The following is a 16,042-nucleotide window of genomic DNA, read 5'->3' on the forward strand; positions in this document are numbered from 1 at the left end:
ACATTAAAGGATGCAATTATTCATTTGTTGATTGTTGTAGTTTAATGTTTCGTCTCATGTTGTTGTTTTATTTTATGCTTATTTAATGGTATCTATTGATAATATAATTCCTTTTTGAAATTTAAAAAAAAATTCATAGGAATATTGACAATAGTTCATTATTTTTTCCTTTTTGCACTATCAATAAGGCCAGTTCTATAATTATGTTTGTGATACTGTCCCCACTAATGAACCTGGACATTGTTTTACTCAACTTCTAGTAAATGAAAATGATATTTCATGTGGGTGTTGATCAGTTTTGCCTGGGCAAACAAATATATGTTTTACCATCTAATTTTTAAAGGCTCCAGCAAATGACGTAGCAAAAGAATAAAATTTCAAAAATATTTCAGTAGTTTTCAATAATATCATATAACACTGAAATTTAGATCAAGAAGACCATAAATTACTGAACATCAAAATAGTCTTGATTTGCTGTGTACTCGAGTTGGTGGTGCATGTAGATTACGTCTTTCATTTTCAAGTTTTCTGGAAATTGTTTATATTATCGCATTGTACTATTGTACAACAATCTGACGTTCAAATTAGATAGGGTCTGATTAAATTCGTCTTTTCTTAAAGGTAAACTTTAGGAACACCATCTAAGGGAAATAACTCAACATAAATGGGTAAAGCTTGCAAAAGACATAGACTTTTTCTACGACTGTTTAATCACTCCGTGGAGATATTTAAAAAATGTGGATTTTGTTCAAGGTCAAGGGAAAGTAAAACATTATTTGGACTTTTATTAATTTTTGAAATTTTGATTGTGAAATGTACTCTTATTTGCAGTTTTACAATGTGAATTATTTCCCTTTACCATTACATTCAAATTATCTGGTGTTTTATTTATTTATTTTATGCATGATCAAAACACTCAAATAGAGTTACTCATTATATTTGATTTGTCTGGTTTTTACATCCAACACACTACACGCTTTAATGAAATACTTGTAATTCAAAACTACTTCAATGGAATACATTGTAATTTGATACTATTTCCCCAGTGATCTCAGCTCGACTGTTATGTTGTGTTCTTTGTATCTTGCTCATACTGTTATTACAGTCATCTCATAGTCAATATATTATTACATAGGGTTGTAACTCATTTAGAAAATTTATCTTGTATCTGCTTGCTTATGTATATTTTACCAGCCCCTCCCCTTTATTACCTATATAATTGCAAGATTGTCACAAATTATTAAGAGGAGTTGGATAAGGCACAACTAAAGCAGAATTTAAAGGTCCCAAAAAAAAAAAAACAGTATATAATCTACTCCTTACACTGGACATTTAATTAAAAAGAAATATATTTTACTATAGTTTTATTTATTAAAAATACAAAGTGATTCGTATTTGATGGTTACCATTATATACATACACCATATTATTTATTTTTTAAAGGATTGAAATATTGGAAAACACAATATTATCAGCTGTTATTGAATTTTAAAGTTATATATCTATTTGTATATTAAAATTTAGAGATTAATAATATATTGTAAAGAAATAAAAATAAGGTATTCTCCCCTAGAAGACAAATATCTGACCTAGTAATTCTCTGATGAACTCTGGATTGGCTTCTCCTTTCATCAGGATAGTTATACCCAGTCTAGTAATGAATTTGAACTGATTAAATATTCTTCTTCTTTTTCTTTATAATATTACCCTGACTGATTTTGTTTCAGCATAAATTAATGTTGTTAGATATATTTCCATCCAATATCATTTTGAATCTGTGTGATTCTTCTTATGTAACTCAGATTTTACTCAACGAAACTTGGGAATTTGGTTCATCTAGATTTAAACAATTTCTTTTTAAGTTTTGGAGCATAATTTCTTCTTCTCAAAAATTTTAACATTAAAAGATATTTAAAGGAACATGAACACATCAAGCTTTATTGATAAGAAATGAAGACCAGTTATTCAATATTTTATAAGATACCAATTTTCTTGGAGTTATAAACAAACATGAATTGGTCCTCAATCCACAAAAAAATGATACCTACGAAATTAATTGAATACACAATACCTGTTTACCATTTTTGCACACTTTAGAAAACTTATATTAACAGTTTTAAAGTAAGTGAAATTGGTTTGTTCAAGTTTTTGTCAGGAGGAGATAATTCCTTCCAAATTTATCTAGGAGTTGGTTAATCCACTAGATGAAATGGAGTAAAGTTTCATTGGGTCTGCTCAGTTAATTTATTTTTCCTGTTCCTAATACACAATTATTTAGAAAATTATCATTTGTAATAAAATCATATGAAATGTTCTTCACCCCTTTGTTGTTGATTTGATAAACAGGCACACATTTGTTACATGTAAACACATGTTAAAAATTCTTTGTGTATAATGTACACCTAACTATGTGCAGAATTGTAATATATTTATGAAATAAGGATGTTTCTGTTGTATAGTTTATAAACTAGACAGATACTTTGACGAATGGTTGATAGAAAGAGATATTTTAGGTGAATGTGTAGTTTATAAACTAGACAGATACTTTGACGAATGGTTGATAGAAAGAGATATTTTAGGTGAATGTGGTGCTTTATTGTGTACTACAGTATGTTTTATCAACAATTATTGTAGATTTCATGCAAAGTTGTAAAATACCTGTTCATAAAATAAATTATCCTATTATATGCATATTTTGTTTGTCTTTTTCATATGATTTTCTTATATCATTAGTTTGAAGCTCACTCTTCTCAAATGGCCATATAAACTTTCTCATCACTTGGCAGCCATGTTCTCACATTGGTCATTCTTCGGTATTAGAAGAAATATTCTCTTCTGAAAGGAATTAGAGGATGGATCTAAACTATATCACAATCTTGTGGTTTCTAGTTGAAGTAAGACCAATACTGGGTCTGGACCTGCATGTAATTGATTAAGTCAGTGTGTATACTGGAGAATAACTGATATTATCTTGTAACTCATGCCAAGAAAACTTTGACAAAAACTTTCCTTGAACAATGAGTGTTGTAAAATTTCAAACTATAGGCAAACAGGAAGTGGATATATGTTTGGTGGAAAAATTGCTAACTCTACAAAGCAACATTATAAAACTGCAGACCAAATATTAAATGTCCATTTCATAGAAGGCAAGAAAATTTTGACTTTTCTTTGGTAGTTGACAGATTACTAGACCAGCGGTCGGCCTTTTAACGACACAGGATAAAATGATTTGTATGACCCTGTCTGTAGACCATCATTGCTGCCAAGGCTTACCCTGGTAAAATAGAACTCTGGACATAGCCTGGCTTCGGTACTAATAATTTGATATGACTTTTTATTTTTATGCCCCACCTACGATAGTAGAGGGGCATTATGTTTTCTGGTCTGTGGCTCCGTTCGTTCGTTCGTCCGTCCGTCCGTTCGTTCGTTCGTTCGCAGGTTAAAGTTTTTGGTCAAGATAGTTTTTGATGAAGCTGAAGTCCAATCAACTAGAAACTTAGTACACTTGTTGCTTATGATATGATCTTTCTAATTTTAAAGCCAAATTAGACTTTTGACCCCAATTTCACGGTCAACTGAACATAGAAAATGAAAATGGGAGTTTCAGGTTAAAGTTTTTGGTCAAGGTTGTTTTTGATGAAGCTGAAGTCCAATCAACTTGAAACTTAGTACACTTGCTTCTTATGATATGATCTTTCTAATTTTAAAGCCAAATTAGACTTTTGACCCAATTTCACGGTCCATGGAACATGGAAAATGATAGTGCCAGTGGGGCATCCGTGTACTTTGGACACATTCTTGTTTTGTAAAAATTTGGCAAGGTATATAAAAGATCTAAAATGAACAAATAATTAAAAGTTTTGCTTTATCAAGACACATTTAGTCCTTGGAAAACCATTAAAAATAAAAAGCGAAAAAAAATAGTTGCAAGTCGAGCTGGAACCATAGACCACAACAATGCTAAAACTTTTTGTTAATAATATATTAGAATTGAATAACAAAGCCTGCTAAGAGGTAATGTTCAAATGCACATGATACAAAGGTTTATTCTCTAAGGCAAGTAACAACGAACACATTTATATATGCCATGTCAAGAAAACTAACTTGGTGAACATGAAACTTGTTTATTTACAATATTTTGTTTTTGATTCTGCAGAGTGTGGCATGATTTGTTAAGTCTTCTATGTCAATACATTTGATGAAATCTACTAAATGTTGATGAAGATTTGAGTTCTTCTTAAAAATTGATTGATTTTGATCCAACTCCAACACCTGAAAGGTAAAAAAGTTTTTAAAGACTGCTCTTGCAATATATACACACTTGTTGATTGCATTGACCATTTCCAATCTATTCTTACTGCATTTGCTTCCAAACTTTTTGGTCAACATCTGATTAAGTTTTTGAATTCTTTCTGATTTTAAAACTTTGTTTGTCCACAGTTCTATCAATCAAGGCAAATTTAAAAGTCTGCATTCAGTAATTTTGTTCTTGTGATAAATCTGTGTTTAGTTCTCTTTACATTGAACACTGAGATTTGTGAGATGATTTCATCATAGGTCCACATAGTACAAAATATTGTTCAGAGGGCCATACTGTGTCAATATGGGAACTTATATCTAAAGATGTAGTTACACAGAAGGAGGAAAGAATCAAACAAAGTTGATAAATTTGAATATTTCTGCTCTGTTGTTTCTTAAGTTCAAGCAATACCATACTCTTGAAATAAATTATTCATACTTTTTAAAAACTGTTTTTGCACGATTTGTGGAGGGAAGATTATACAGAACTGTGTACTATAATCGGCTAAATAAGGTATCTTGAAAGTTATTTCCGTTACTTACAACATCAATCAATTGTAACGTGGTTTGTACTGAACTAAGATCACTGGCTGTAATAGTGATCAGAACCTCCAATAGTATGCTGTTCCAGGAACATTTTAACAGATCTGAAACTGACAACACCATTAAACTTTAATTACTTTTAAATTAGACAATTAAAAAATTATTGCATGTATTTATAATTGCTAATGAGCAATAATAGGCTAAAATGTGATAATTAATTATTGTGATTTCTGGAAATGCTTCACACAAATAACGCTATCAAACTATTTGAGTAGACCATACTATATTGCATTTTAATTTAACAATTTTTGAGAGAGTACCACAGACGCCATGTGAATTCATCTATGAGATTGTTTGATAGAAACTTTTATGGTTGGTTAGATTGTTTGTCATCATGTGCAGTTAACCAACTATATATCATCATTTTGGTTTGACATTTTTGCCTAGTTCAACCAAATGAGGCCTTTTGAAAAGTTGCCAGTTTCCAATATAAGGTAGATGTTTGGTGGAATCGAGTTCATCTAATTTTACATGACCATTATTACTTCTTCTGTGAAATCAACTGGCCAAACATCATTGAATGGCAATTTTGATTCAATAACCAAGTTTAAGAAAAAGAGTAATTGCTTAAAACTAATTCACAAATAAGTAATTTACTCTGTAATTTTAGGATTATATAGTCACAATGAACATGTGCTGAAGATCTGCATAAAAACAATATGTAGCTGAAGACTCCCCAAAAAATCAATTTAATCCAACAGATCTAAATAAAAACAAACATTATTTACCTAACTTAGATGAATGCTTCTTAAGGTATCTGAACATATCCTCTATACATTGTACAGCAGTAGATTTCACATCATTTACATCCTGTGTTAAAATCAAAAATAACATTGAATCAGGATATCAAAAATAAATTAAAAAAACAGCAAATAGAGTCACAAACAAAATTCTTCATCCCCCCTCCCCTTTATTTCAAAGATGCAAATAACTCATAATTACAAATTATTTCCATTTTCAATAAAAAATTGTCTTGTTTTCTAGTAGGGATTTTGTTATACATGTACAATAATTATTATGTTTCATATGCCTATATAGATTATCTCCCCTATCTACCTTGTAAGAATTGTTGACTATTAGTACTTTTGTTATATCTCCCCTATCTCCCTTGTACGAATTGTTGACTATTAGTACTTTTGTTATATTGCCTCCTTTCAGTCATTTTTATCAACAGTTCAAGTCTTGAACCTTGGTTTAAGCTCATTTGCAACAGAATAAATAGTTTGTGAGACTTTAATGCTGATAATGGCCATGATATTATCTCCCTGTCACAATAATTTTTCTTTTTAGTGATCTATCTCCATTACCCAACTCATTCATGACAAATTGTTACAAATATATTTGAGATAAAAGAGGAAAGACCCCTCTGGTCCTAGTAAAATTGCCTACTATTTAATATCTCCCATCACAATTTAAGAATCAGAAATATAATAGACAAAATAAATATAAAGTTGTTTAAAAATGGCTCTTTCCTTCTATCCACTTTTTTTTTTAAATTGGTTAAATCAATTATTTCTATTACTACATGTTCCCATGTTAAACACACATTTACCTGAAGGACAAGCTGTTGAAGGTAAATGAAGAGTACTTTAAAGTCTTTGGTGGTGAAGGGACATGCCATATGTGGTGGGTATCTGCCTGTATTTTTCAGAGACACTATTGGACAGGTAAAATCTTGCTGAAATAGTGCTGACAACACCTGTAAATAAGGTGTGACGGTATCTATGTTCTGGACGTAGTCTCCTACAGGATTAATGGTCAGTTCTATGGCCATTACAACCTGAAATAAAGGACAACGTCATAACCTCAATAATGGAAACTGTACAGTCATTTTTTGTTAGCTAGAATCATCGAAGGGTCAGTAATAAAATTTTGAGTCTACCAGAGTTCAGCTCAAGGGGTGTAAAATAAGAAACCAACCAAGACAACTTGAATTTGCACAACTATATATACATGTACTGTCACGGAATAGAAGTTCCTTCATAATATAAGTTCCAAAAGCAAAAAATATTCTGAATATTATTTCCACAGGAATAAATATTACAGTATATGTTTCTAACGGAATAAATGGTATAGAATATTTATTCCAACAGGAATAGATATCATATTATGGCAATGTTTATAACAAAGTTTCCATTGGAACTTTTGTTAGGTGGAACAAATAGACATTGACGGTACTACGTTAGCTATATTTATGAAATAAAATTTTAATTCCTCCAAATATGACCCAAAATGAAAACTTAACATGAGTTGCATTTCAACACTGAGACCAAGATAACATTTTGACTCTTACAGAATTCAGGGTCAATTGATTTAGAGAAAAGAGTGACTTTTTTTAGAGTTGAGCTGAAGTTTACATTACAATTTCACTCCAATAACAAATGCTATTAGTTTTTGGTGTCTTTTTAACAAAAAAGAAATAAAGTCTGCTTTCTTTAAAATAGATATAGGAAGATGTGGTATGAGTGCCAATGAGACAACTCTCCATCCAAGCAACAATTTATAAAAGCAAACCATTATAAGAATGTGTCCCCAGTTCATGGATGCCCCATCTGCACTATCATTTTCTATGTTCAGTGGACCGTAAAAATGGGAGAGAATCTCTAATTTAGAATTGAAATTAGAAAGATCATATCATAGGGAACATGTGTACCAAGTTTCAAGTTGATTGGACTTCAACTTCTTCAAAAACTACCTTGACCAAATACTTTAACCTAAAGCGGGACAAACAGAATAACGGACGAAGGAATAAGATGAACGGACTAATGAACAAACAGATGCACAGACCAAAAAACATAATGCCCATTAATGGGGCATAAAGATTTATATTGTATTTGTGAAAAACTTACCTTTTCATTAAGTCCTTTTGTATTCAATATAATTAGTGATAGCATATTCCAGCTTGCATTCTGAAGCTGAACAACAGCAGAAGTTAGCAAGCTGTTAATCAATGCAATAAACTTATAACTGTTTACCATCAAGTTGACAACTGAAAATAAATATCTTTGTTTATAATTTCTTATAGTCTGTAAAACATTCTTTTCCCTTCAAAGCAGTAAAAGACTATATAACAAGAATGTGTCCATAGTACACGGATGCCCCACTCGCACTATCATTTTCCATTTTCAGTGGACTGTGAAATTGGGGTCAAAACTTTAAATTGGCATTAAAATTAGAAAGATCATATCAGGGGATCATGTGTACTAAGTTTAAAGTTGATTGGACTTCAACTTCATCATAAACTACCTTGACCCAAAACTTTAACCTGAAGCGGGACGAACGGACGCACAGACGGACGGACGAACGAAAGCACAGACCAGAAAACATAATGCCCCTTTACTATCGTAGGTGGGGCATAAATAAGTAGATTTACTGCCAGCAAAACAAATACTATCATCCATCCCTCTATATGTGTGATGTATGACATGTACCCCTTCACCAGTTAAATGCATTAACTGCCATTTCCAATAAAATTTACAAAACATTTTGACGTAATAAGGCTTCTTCTCTTGTCATATTTCAAAACATGGCTTAAATACAGAAAAAATACTTTTGTTCATGAAAACAAAAATTAAGGGCTTGATAAATTAGAAAAGGCATTGGCAAAATATTTTAGTGTATGATATTGGAAAAAATTATCAAGAATGAACTAGATTCTGAAACTGTGACCCCCCCAAAAAAAATGTGACTACTAAACTTTGTCATCACCAGTAAAAGTCTGTATTTTTCCTGACTTCTCCAGTTGCAAAAAGTGACATACTTACACTAGTTTTAAATTTTAAACTTTATGTTATCTTATCTTCCGATAAAATTGAAAATGGAAATGAGGAATGTGTCAGAGACAACAACCCGACAAAGAGCAGAAAACAGCTGAAGTCCAGCAATGGGTCTTCAACACAGCTATATAATATATATATAAAAATATATTGATGTATTGATATATTGATATATCGATTTTGATCTCACCTCTGGCAGGATGAAAAGACATAGCACCACTCAATAACTGTAGACAGGATAAAATAATCGGTTCTTCTTTGTCATCATCCAGCCATGATGTTACTGAAAATTTAGGAAAACAATATAGTGGTTTGAGTTTTTGAAGAAAAAAAAAGATTACAAAAAATTTACATTGTCAAGCTGTTCTAATCTTTGAAAACTTCAAAATGTATGCAAAAGGCTAATGCCATCACCACATATTAGCAGACATATGTCTCCAATGTAAGGTCAAATGGCATTATTTCCACCGCATATGTCAACCAATCAGCATTATTATAGAGGATCTCTATAAGGTCATTCCTATAAAATTTGATAAGATTCGTCTTTGTAGTTTTTGAAAACTTTAATTGGACCAGAGATTGAAAAATTTGGTTATGACCTGCACTCGCCATACCACCCTGACCTTTATATGGTTACTGGTTTCATTTCTTGGAATGACTTGTACAATTGAGGTAGCTAGGGTTGTGGGTGTTAAATAAATATTGAATGAAATACTTACTATGATACAATATCTTGAGAAAACTACTAGAAATATCCTCTGTGTTCCTACTGTTACACATCATCAGAATCTGTATGTAAACTTCTATATTCATATCTATATAAACAAAAATATTGTAAGCACATACTTCATTGTTGATGGGAGATAATTAGTGGTTATTTTTAATTTAATTTTCAACTTAAATTTAAGCTTCACACAAGGTATGAATAGCTATTGTTAAAAGCAATATTTTGCCCCCCTTTATGTCTTTTCATTATTGTTTGGATGATTTCTTATTAGTGAATATCTTAAGTATTATGCATAGATTTTATAACAGATCACACCCAAACACCAATACCATTCTCACGTGCAATCTAAATATAATACTACAACGTTTGTTTCTCATCTTTTTCAGTTATTTAATGTTGTTTTGTATTTTTTGAATTTGGCTATTCTTTGTAGGTTACTTTTGGTCATAAAGCTCCTAATGTTTCTACATATTTAAATACCCTTGGTTTTCAAATGTATGAGTTTGATCTTTCCAGATGGAGGGCAATCCAGAAAGCACTTCAGATGCACAGAATTTATAAAGTGTTGTTTGAATTAACATTTCTTTTATTCAAAATCATCATTTCTACTGTTTTACCTTCTGGTTTCTGCTCTGCATTTAAGAAAATCTCTACAATTTTGTCCTCAGTTATTGCAGATAATGTTAAAAGGAAAACCCCCTTCTCATCAAAGTCTGTCATCTACAAATAACAGACAGTTACTTTTAATAATAACAAATGTGTCTCATCAGAGTTTTTCATCTGAAATATATCACGGTTATTGAAAAATTTCATTATGGTCAGGATGGGATATGTTCAAATACAAGACAGTTACTAGGAATACAATCCTATTCAAAGTACTGAAGTACTGAACATCGGATGACCGCAATTTCTTGTGGATGGTCAGACAATCACTTGTCTCAGAAGTTGTGTTGTGTTTTTAAACGGTCATAGGCAGATGAATGCAAGAAAATTTACAAAAATAAACGATGTTTTTAATGCAATAAATGGATTAAACATTTACTGGATGCACCTTATATTATGTTTTAATGAAGTAACAAACTTATTTTGCCGCCGAATGTTAGATTGATTTATGTTTTTGAGTAACAAGCATGGGAAGTGCATGAAGTGATAAAAAGTTGTCTTTTTATAAAATAACCTGCTACAAACTGTAAAAACAATGCTTCAACCTCTTTTCTTAAGAAAATGAATCGTCTATATCTGAATTTCTTTAATTATCAATAAAAAATTGACGTTTCATCAACTTGGTAAAAATTGAAAATGTCCGATGACAAAAGCGACTGAAAGCAAGTATTGTAAACAACAGGGCAACTTGTTCTTGCTTTTGAGGGTCAGGCAAAGCGAAGTGACAGTCTGAAAAGCGACTTCTTTGCCCTAGTCGCCTAGTAGTGTGAGCCCTGCAATATACATCATGTTTATAGATCAGTTAAAAACACAAAACAAATATTATGTAACGGAAATCTAGGCGACAGCAATACAACAGAATGCCCTCACGGTCATCCCCTGTAAAAAATTATAAAAAGAAGCATTCAATTGTAATAATAACATTTTAATGTTACAACCATGAAATTAAGAGCTGTAGCTCCATTTATTATTTTTTTAATTATTCATTATTTTAACTTTGTCATGAATAGCACATGCAGTCATAGCTGTTATATTGTATACAGAAATAAAATAGGATATTGGAGTTCCTGTGGATTGTTGTCAGCCAATCTAATGTATTTCTTTGTGTTTTTTTTATTCTACATTGGCTAGAGGTATGTGGGGAAGGTTGAGATCTCACAAAACATGTTTCACTCCACCACATTTTTACGCCTGTCCCAAGTTAGAAGCCTCTGGCCATTGTTAGTCTAGTATGTTTTTTCATTTATAGGTTTAGAAGTGTTACATCCATTTTCACTAAACTAGTACACAATTTTATTTAGGGGCCAGGTGAGGATCACCTCTGGGTACAGGATTTTCTGGCTGCGTTGAAGATCCATTGGTGGCCTACGGCTGTTGTCTGCGTTTTGATCGGGTTGTTGTCTCTTTAACATATTCCACATTTCCATTCTCAATTTTATTAAGGATTCTAATGAAACATACATGTAATGTGATTATCAAACAATAAACAAAATATACTATACTTGTATCAGAGAACACAATATATATAAATAACAATTGTATACCTGTAAAATATAATTTTCAAACAATTCCAGCACCAACTTAGCAGTTCTACTATTCATTCTTGATATACAAGCCTGAAAAATATGTTCAAAGTATTGGTTCAAATGCTACATTTAATCATTGCAACAATATTTATACCTTCAAAAACTGAAACTGTTTTTACTATTCTAACATTGATTTTCATGAATAAAGGGAGATGTGAAGTAAACTTATCTAAACAACACAAGAAAAAAAATCAACTTTGGAGATAAGATGACCAAGATATTGTTATTAAACTGTAAATAAGTGCATCAGAAATTTTTTTTCAAATACTGCAATTAATTTAATCATTTTTACTGGTAACAAGCTCAAAAACTGTGGTCAGCCTGAGTGACTTTATACTAATCGTTCTATATCTGAGTTTGTTAAACATTTATCAGACAGTAAAAGTCTTATAATAATTCTTTTCTTCACTTAAAAAGATATTAAATAACTTCAAAACTAGAGTTTTATTACTGGTACATGTACTACTCTTTTAAATATATATTCAACATTTTATCTATAAATAAAGGTTTGATAATAATATCTTTATCTCCTTTAACATGTACAATAATAAAAACAACTTTGTAAAAGTACTAGCTTACATTCAGTCTGAAAAGTATGTATTCTTAAAACAAAATATCTATATGTGTGGAACCTACCAGAAGAATAGATATGAAGTCCTCATCTGTAAACATGTGATACAGTATAGTTATATCTGTATCTACATCATAGTGGTTACCTTCTTTTAAGGAAATTACATCTAACCAGTGTGATAGCTGAAATAAAGAAATTTAAGTCTACATCCTAATTCAATCAAGTGTTAAGGTTCATGACGTGGACACTTTGGTTAAAATGGCTGTGTTTTCACCTCAAAATTACACATAAACCTGTGTATGGAAAAGTTTTAAAGCATAGCATGGCCTAGATTAATTAAATTCAAAGGCATTTTATGTTTTAGAAAATTTAAAAACTTTAACTAGATTTTGATGCAATTTTTCTCTTCCCTGCTGAAGATGATAATATATATGTAACTTTAACTAATTTTCTGCAAATTTACTCACCTAAAATTATATCTTTTTAATAAATGAATGATAACGTTATTCCTTTGATATATATTTCCTTTGTTCCATGTTGGATGTAACTGTACAATATTTTTTTTATGTATTATGTATGTTCTGTTTATATAGTTGCATGAGTTTTCATTAAATAGCCCTAGAAACATTATTCTGACATCCTGCTGAAATATTTCCAAAATAATCGCATGCAGTACCATTTACAGTTAATTTTACATTCCCCTTTTAGAGAACGTTATGCACACATTTTAATATCCCTTTTTTAGTATCTCCAAGATACACTTGTGTCTATTTATATAAGTCTTCTTGTTTTGGGGGAAAATAACTGAATGGTTTCAACTCTAAACTTCAATTTTTAAACACAACCCTCTAATGTGAAAGCCATGTCTTCTATTATATAACCTTTGTGTTATAAATAACTTACCACATTCTGACCACAGATCTTTGTTATCCTAGAATCTTTAAATGACCAGTTCAATACAGCAGGGTGATGTGTATACCAAACTGATGATGGGCAGCTGTCTATCAACTTGACAACAGTCTGTAATCCTGAAATATATCAAACAAGTTCAACTCTCAGCTAAAGATATCACAACTTAAAGTATTCTTGTAAAAAGTATCAATTAAATTTATTCTTCATTGTGTTACATAAGTCTTTTGATGGAGTTAAGTCATTCCAATTGATATTTTATAGTGTGTCTTTCTATGTTGTGATGTTACACTATTGTTTCAGACAAGGCAGGTTTGGAGCAATTAAAACGTTTAATCCAGCTGCAAATATTGTTTGCACCTGTCCTAAGTCAGGAATCTGATGTTCAGTAGTTGTCGTTTGTTGATGCGGTTTATAAGTGTTTCTCATTTCTCTTTCTTTATATAGATTAGACTTGATTTTCCTGTTAGAATGGTTTAACACTAGTATTTTTTTTTTGGGGGGGGGGGGGGGGGGATTTATAGCTTGCTGTTCAGTGTGAGCCAAGGCTCCGTGTTGAAGACTGTACCTTGACTTATAATGGTTTACTTCTATAAATTGTGACTAATGAATGGAGAGTTGTCTCATTGGCACTCATACCATATCTACCTATATCTACCAACATCATGTTTACATTAAGTCTATGCCTTAGTGTTTATAACATTTAAAAACATAAAAAAAATATTTTAAAATCGGGATGCGCAGACAATTTCATTTTTACATTGTGTATATAGTTTACCTATTATAAACCCTTGTTTTATATTGTTCAAATCAACAATAACCTGACTATATCATGTCAACCATTGTGTTTAATTGTTTACTGAATTATTTGAAGTGTAAATACACCAAAAAACCTTCACACATTAGAATTTACAATTAAAACTAGAGGACTCTAGTTATTCCAAACAATGTGGTGCAATAATACCAGCACAGGAGAACGAACTTTCCAGTTCTATGTTGTAGCGAATGCTGGCTTCCAGCTTTCTCTGTTATTACTGCACCACGTTACACTAGTGAGTTAAGTTAGAATTACAGTTAAATTCGACTAGGAAATATTTTCAAGTTGTTATATTCAAAGTCTTGAATAATATCCAATTTTCAAAATATAGATAAAACCATATTATTAAAATTATCATTTTAACCTTTTTCTATGTATCTTTAGATGATTTCAGTAACTATATAATCCATAATGATAAATATTATTTAGATTCAATTGATTCTTTAAAATAAAATAGCATCAAAGGGAAGCAACTCCAGGGGAACAAAATAACTTTCTTGTGTATTTTTTCATCATTATAATTCTGAAGTTTAAAGGTCGTGTATTCAAATACAGACTCTAACACCTGAGTTTTTGTAAACCATCAGTATGATATACCTTTCCAAAAAAAATAATTATGCACTGAAGATGTACAGTAATAAAATGTCAAACAATTGACAGAAGAGAGTGATGATTTACAGTGGGGTTCGTATTCTTTAGTTTTCTATGTTGTGTCAAGTGTGCTGTTGTTTGTTTGTCTTTTTTCATTTTTAGCCATGGCGTTATCAGTTTGTTTTAGTTTTATGAGTTTGCCTGTCCCTTTGGTATCTTTCGTCCCTCATTTACAGAAAAGACCAGCGATGATTAAATACAGATTTTAATGACCCAAAAAGGATTCAAAAGGAATAAAAAGACCCAAAAGACCATTTCCTCTTTAAAAATGAAAAGATAATTCAAAACCATGATTGTAAATTTTACAGGGGTATTTCAATTGGTGACCAAAAATAGTATAACTTGATTTATTAGATCATTAAATGATTCGTGTTTGCTTCATTCCGCCTCATCCATGCTCATCACAAAAAGGCTATATTGTGGCAATGGTTTCTTATTTTTTTTATTTTTTTTACACAAATGTATTTTGATTAATATTAAAATTATCATTTATGTTTTTTCTCAAGGATTTTAATTTTACACTTAAAATATTTGTTTATATGCATAATCATTATCATTTTGCGAAATAGTAAAATCTTTGATAGATAATGTGCTGTATAAAATAGACCTAAAAGAATCAACAACAAAAAAAGATTATGAAAGCAATTACTATCCCACTATCAATGTCAAATATCCTTATTTAAAAAAAAGATCCTTTTTAGTTTGTTTATACAAAAGATGTCAGCATATTAGCTGGTGGCATCAGGTATGCTAATAATATAATATACAAATCAGCAACCTCATTTCCCCCTAAATGTTAAATGTAAATTGATGGTCAGCAACTTCAGCACTGTTATTCCTTAAACAGTAAATTGAAGCTATCTGTTGAATTGGTCCAGTAGGGAACCTCATTACACTAAGGTCACAAGGTCAAGTTTTAAAAACTGTCTCAGGTCACCACGTCACTTGTAAGCAAATAAAATATTTCAATAAAACGGTTTTGAACATTTTTAAAGGTTACACGTCCTTTCAAAGGTTATATCAAATCACAAGGATTGCATGGAAACCCCACTCCCCATGCCAAGTGATACAACTATATTGAGATATCCATGCTTTTTTAACAAGCAGAAATTACTCTGGCCACTTCTATCATACATATATATATTCTCATTCTCATTTCATAACCACAATAGTTAAAGTCATTAATGAAACTTCAAATTAAAAAAAAAATATGCATATGTTTTTATGACTAAATGGCTGGTTTTTATTATAAAACTTACTACTATGTACATATACTTCTTTCTAAAGAAAATTCTATAATTTGTCCAAAATTAGAAGAAGTTTACTTATTTTTAGTTATTTGCTTCCAGTAAACATTTGCTGATATGTTTACCTTATACAGTAAATTCAGCTTTCCCCTCTCGTAAAAATCTGGTAATCGCAATATGCATGGATCTGTCA

The 16,042-nt window shown here is 30.9% G+C and overlaps 1 protein-coding gene across 2 annotated transcripts in view; it reads right to left on the reverse strand.

Annotated features, from left to right (window-relative positions):
* Positions 1–4,108: 4,108 nt before the first annotated feature.
* Positions 4,109–16,042, reverse strand: part of LOC143045908 (meiosis inhibitor protein 1-like) — a 43,998-nt gene continuing 32,064 nt past the window's right edge. For both annotated transcript variants that reach the window (XM_076218739.1, XM_076218740.1), the window contains exons 19-29: positions 13,129–13,253; positions 12,291–12,407; positions 11,613–11,684; positions 10,023–10,125; positions 9,398–9,493; positions 8,869–8,961; positions 7,752–7,891; positions 6,455–6,682; positions 5,631–5,712; positions 4,843–4,952; positions 4,109–4,272 (exon numbers count right to left, since the gene is read on the reverse strand). In XM_076218739.1, the coding sequence (XP_076074854.1) occupies positions 4,129–4,272; positions 4,843–4,952; positions 5,631–5,712; positions 6,455–6,682; positions 7,752–7,891; positions 8,869–8,961; positions 9,398–9,493; positions 10,023–10,125; positions 11,613–11,684; positions 12,291–12,407; positions 13,129–13,253 (1,310 nt within the window). In that variant the 3' untranslated portion in view covers positions 4,109–4,128. The remainder of the gene's footprint in view (positions 4,273–4,842; positions 4,953–5,630; positions 5,713–6,454; positions 6,683–7,751; positions 7,892–8,868; positions 8,962–9,397; positions 9,494–10,022; positions 10,126–11,612; positions 11,685–12,290; positions 12,408–13,128; positions 13,254–16,042) is intronic.

Source organism: Mytilus galloprovincialis, chromosome 9 (genome assembly GCF_965363235.1).
Source record: "Mytilus galloprovincialis chromosome 9, xbMytGall1.hap1.1, whole genome shotgun sequence".
NCBI lineage: Eukaryota > Metazoa > Mollusca > Bivalvia > Mytilida > Mytilidae > Mytilus > Mytilus galloprovincialis.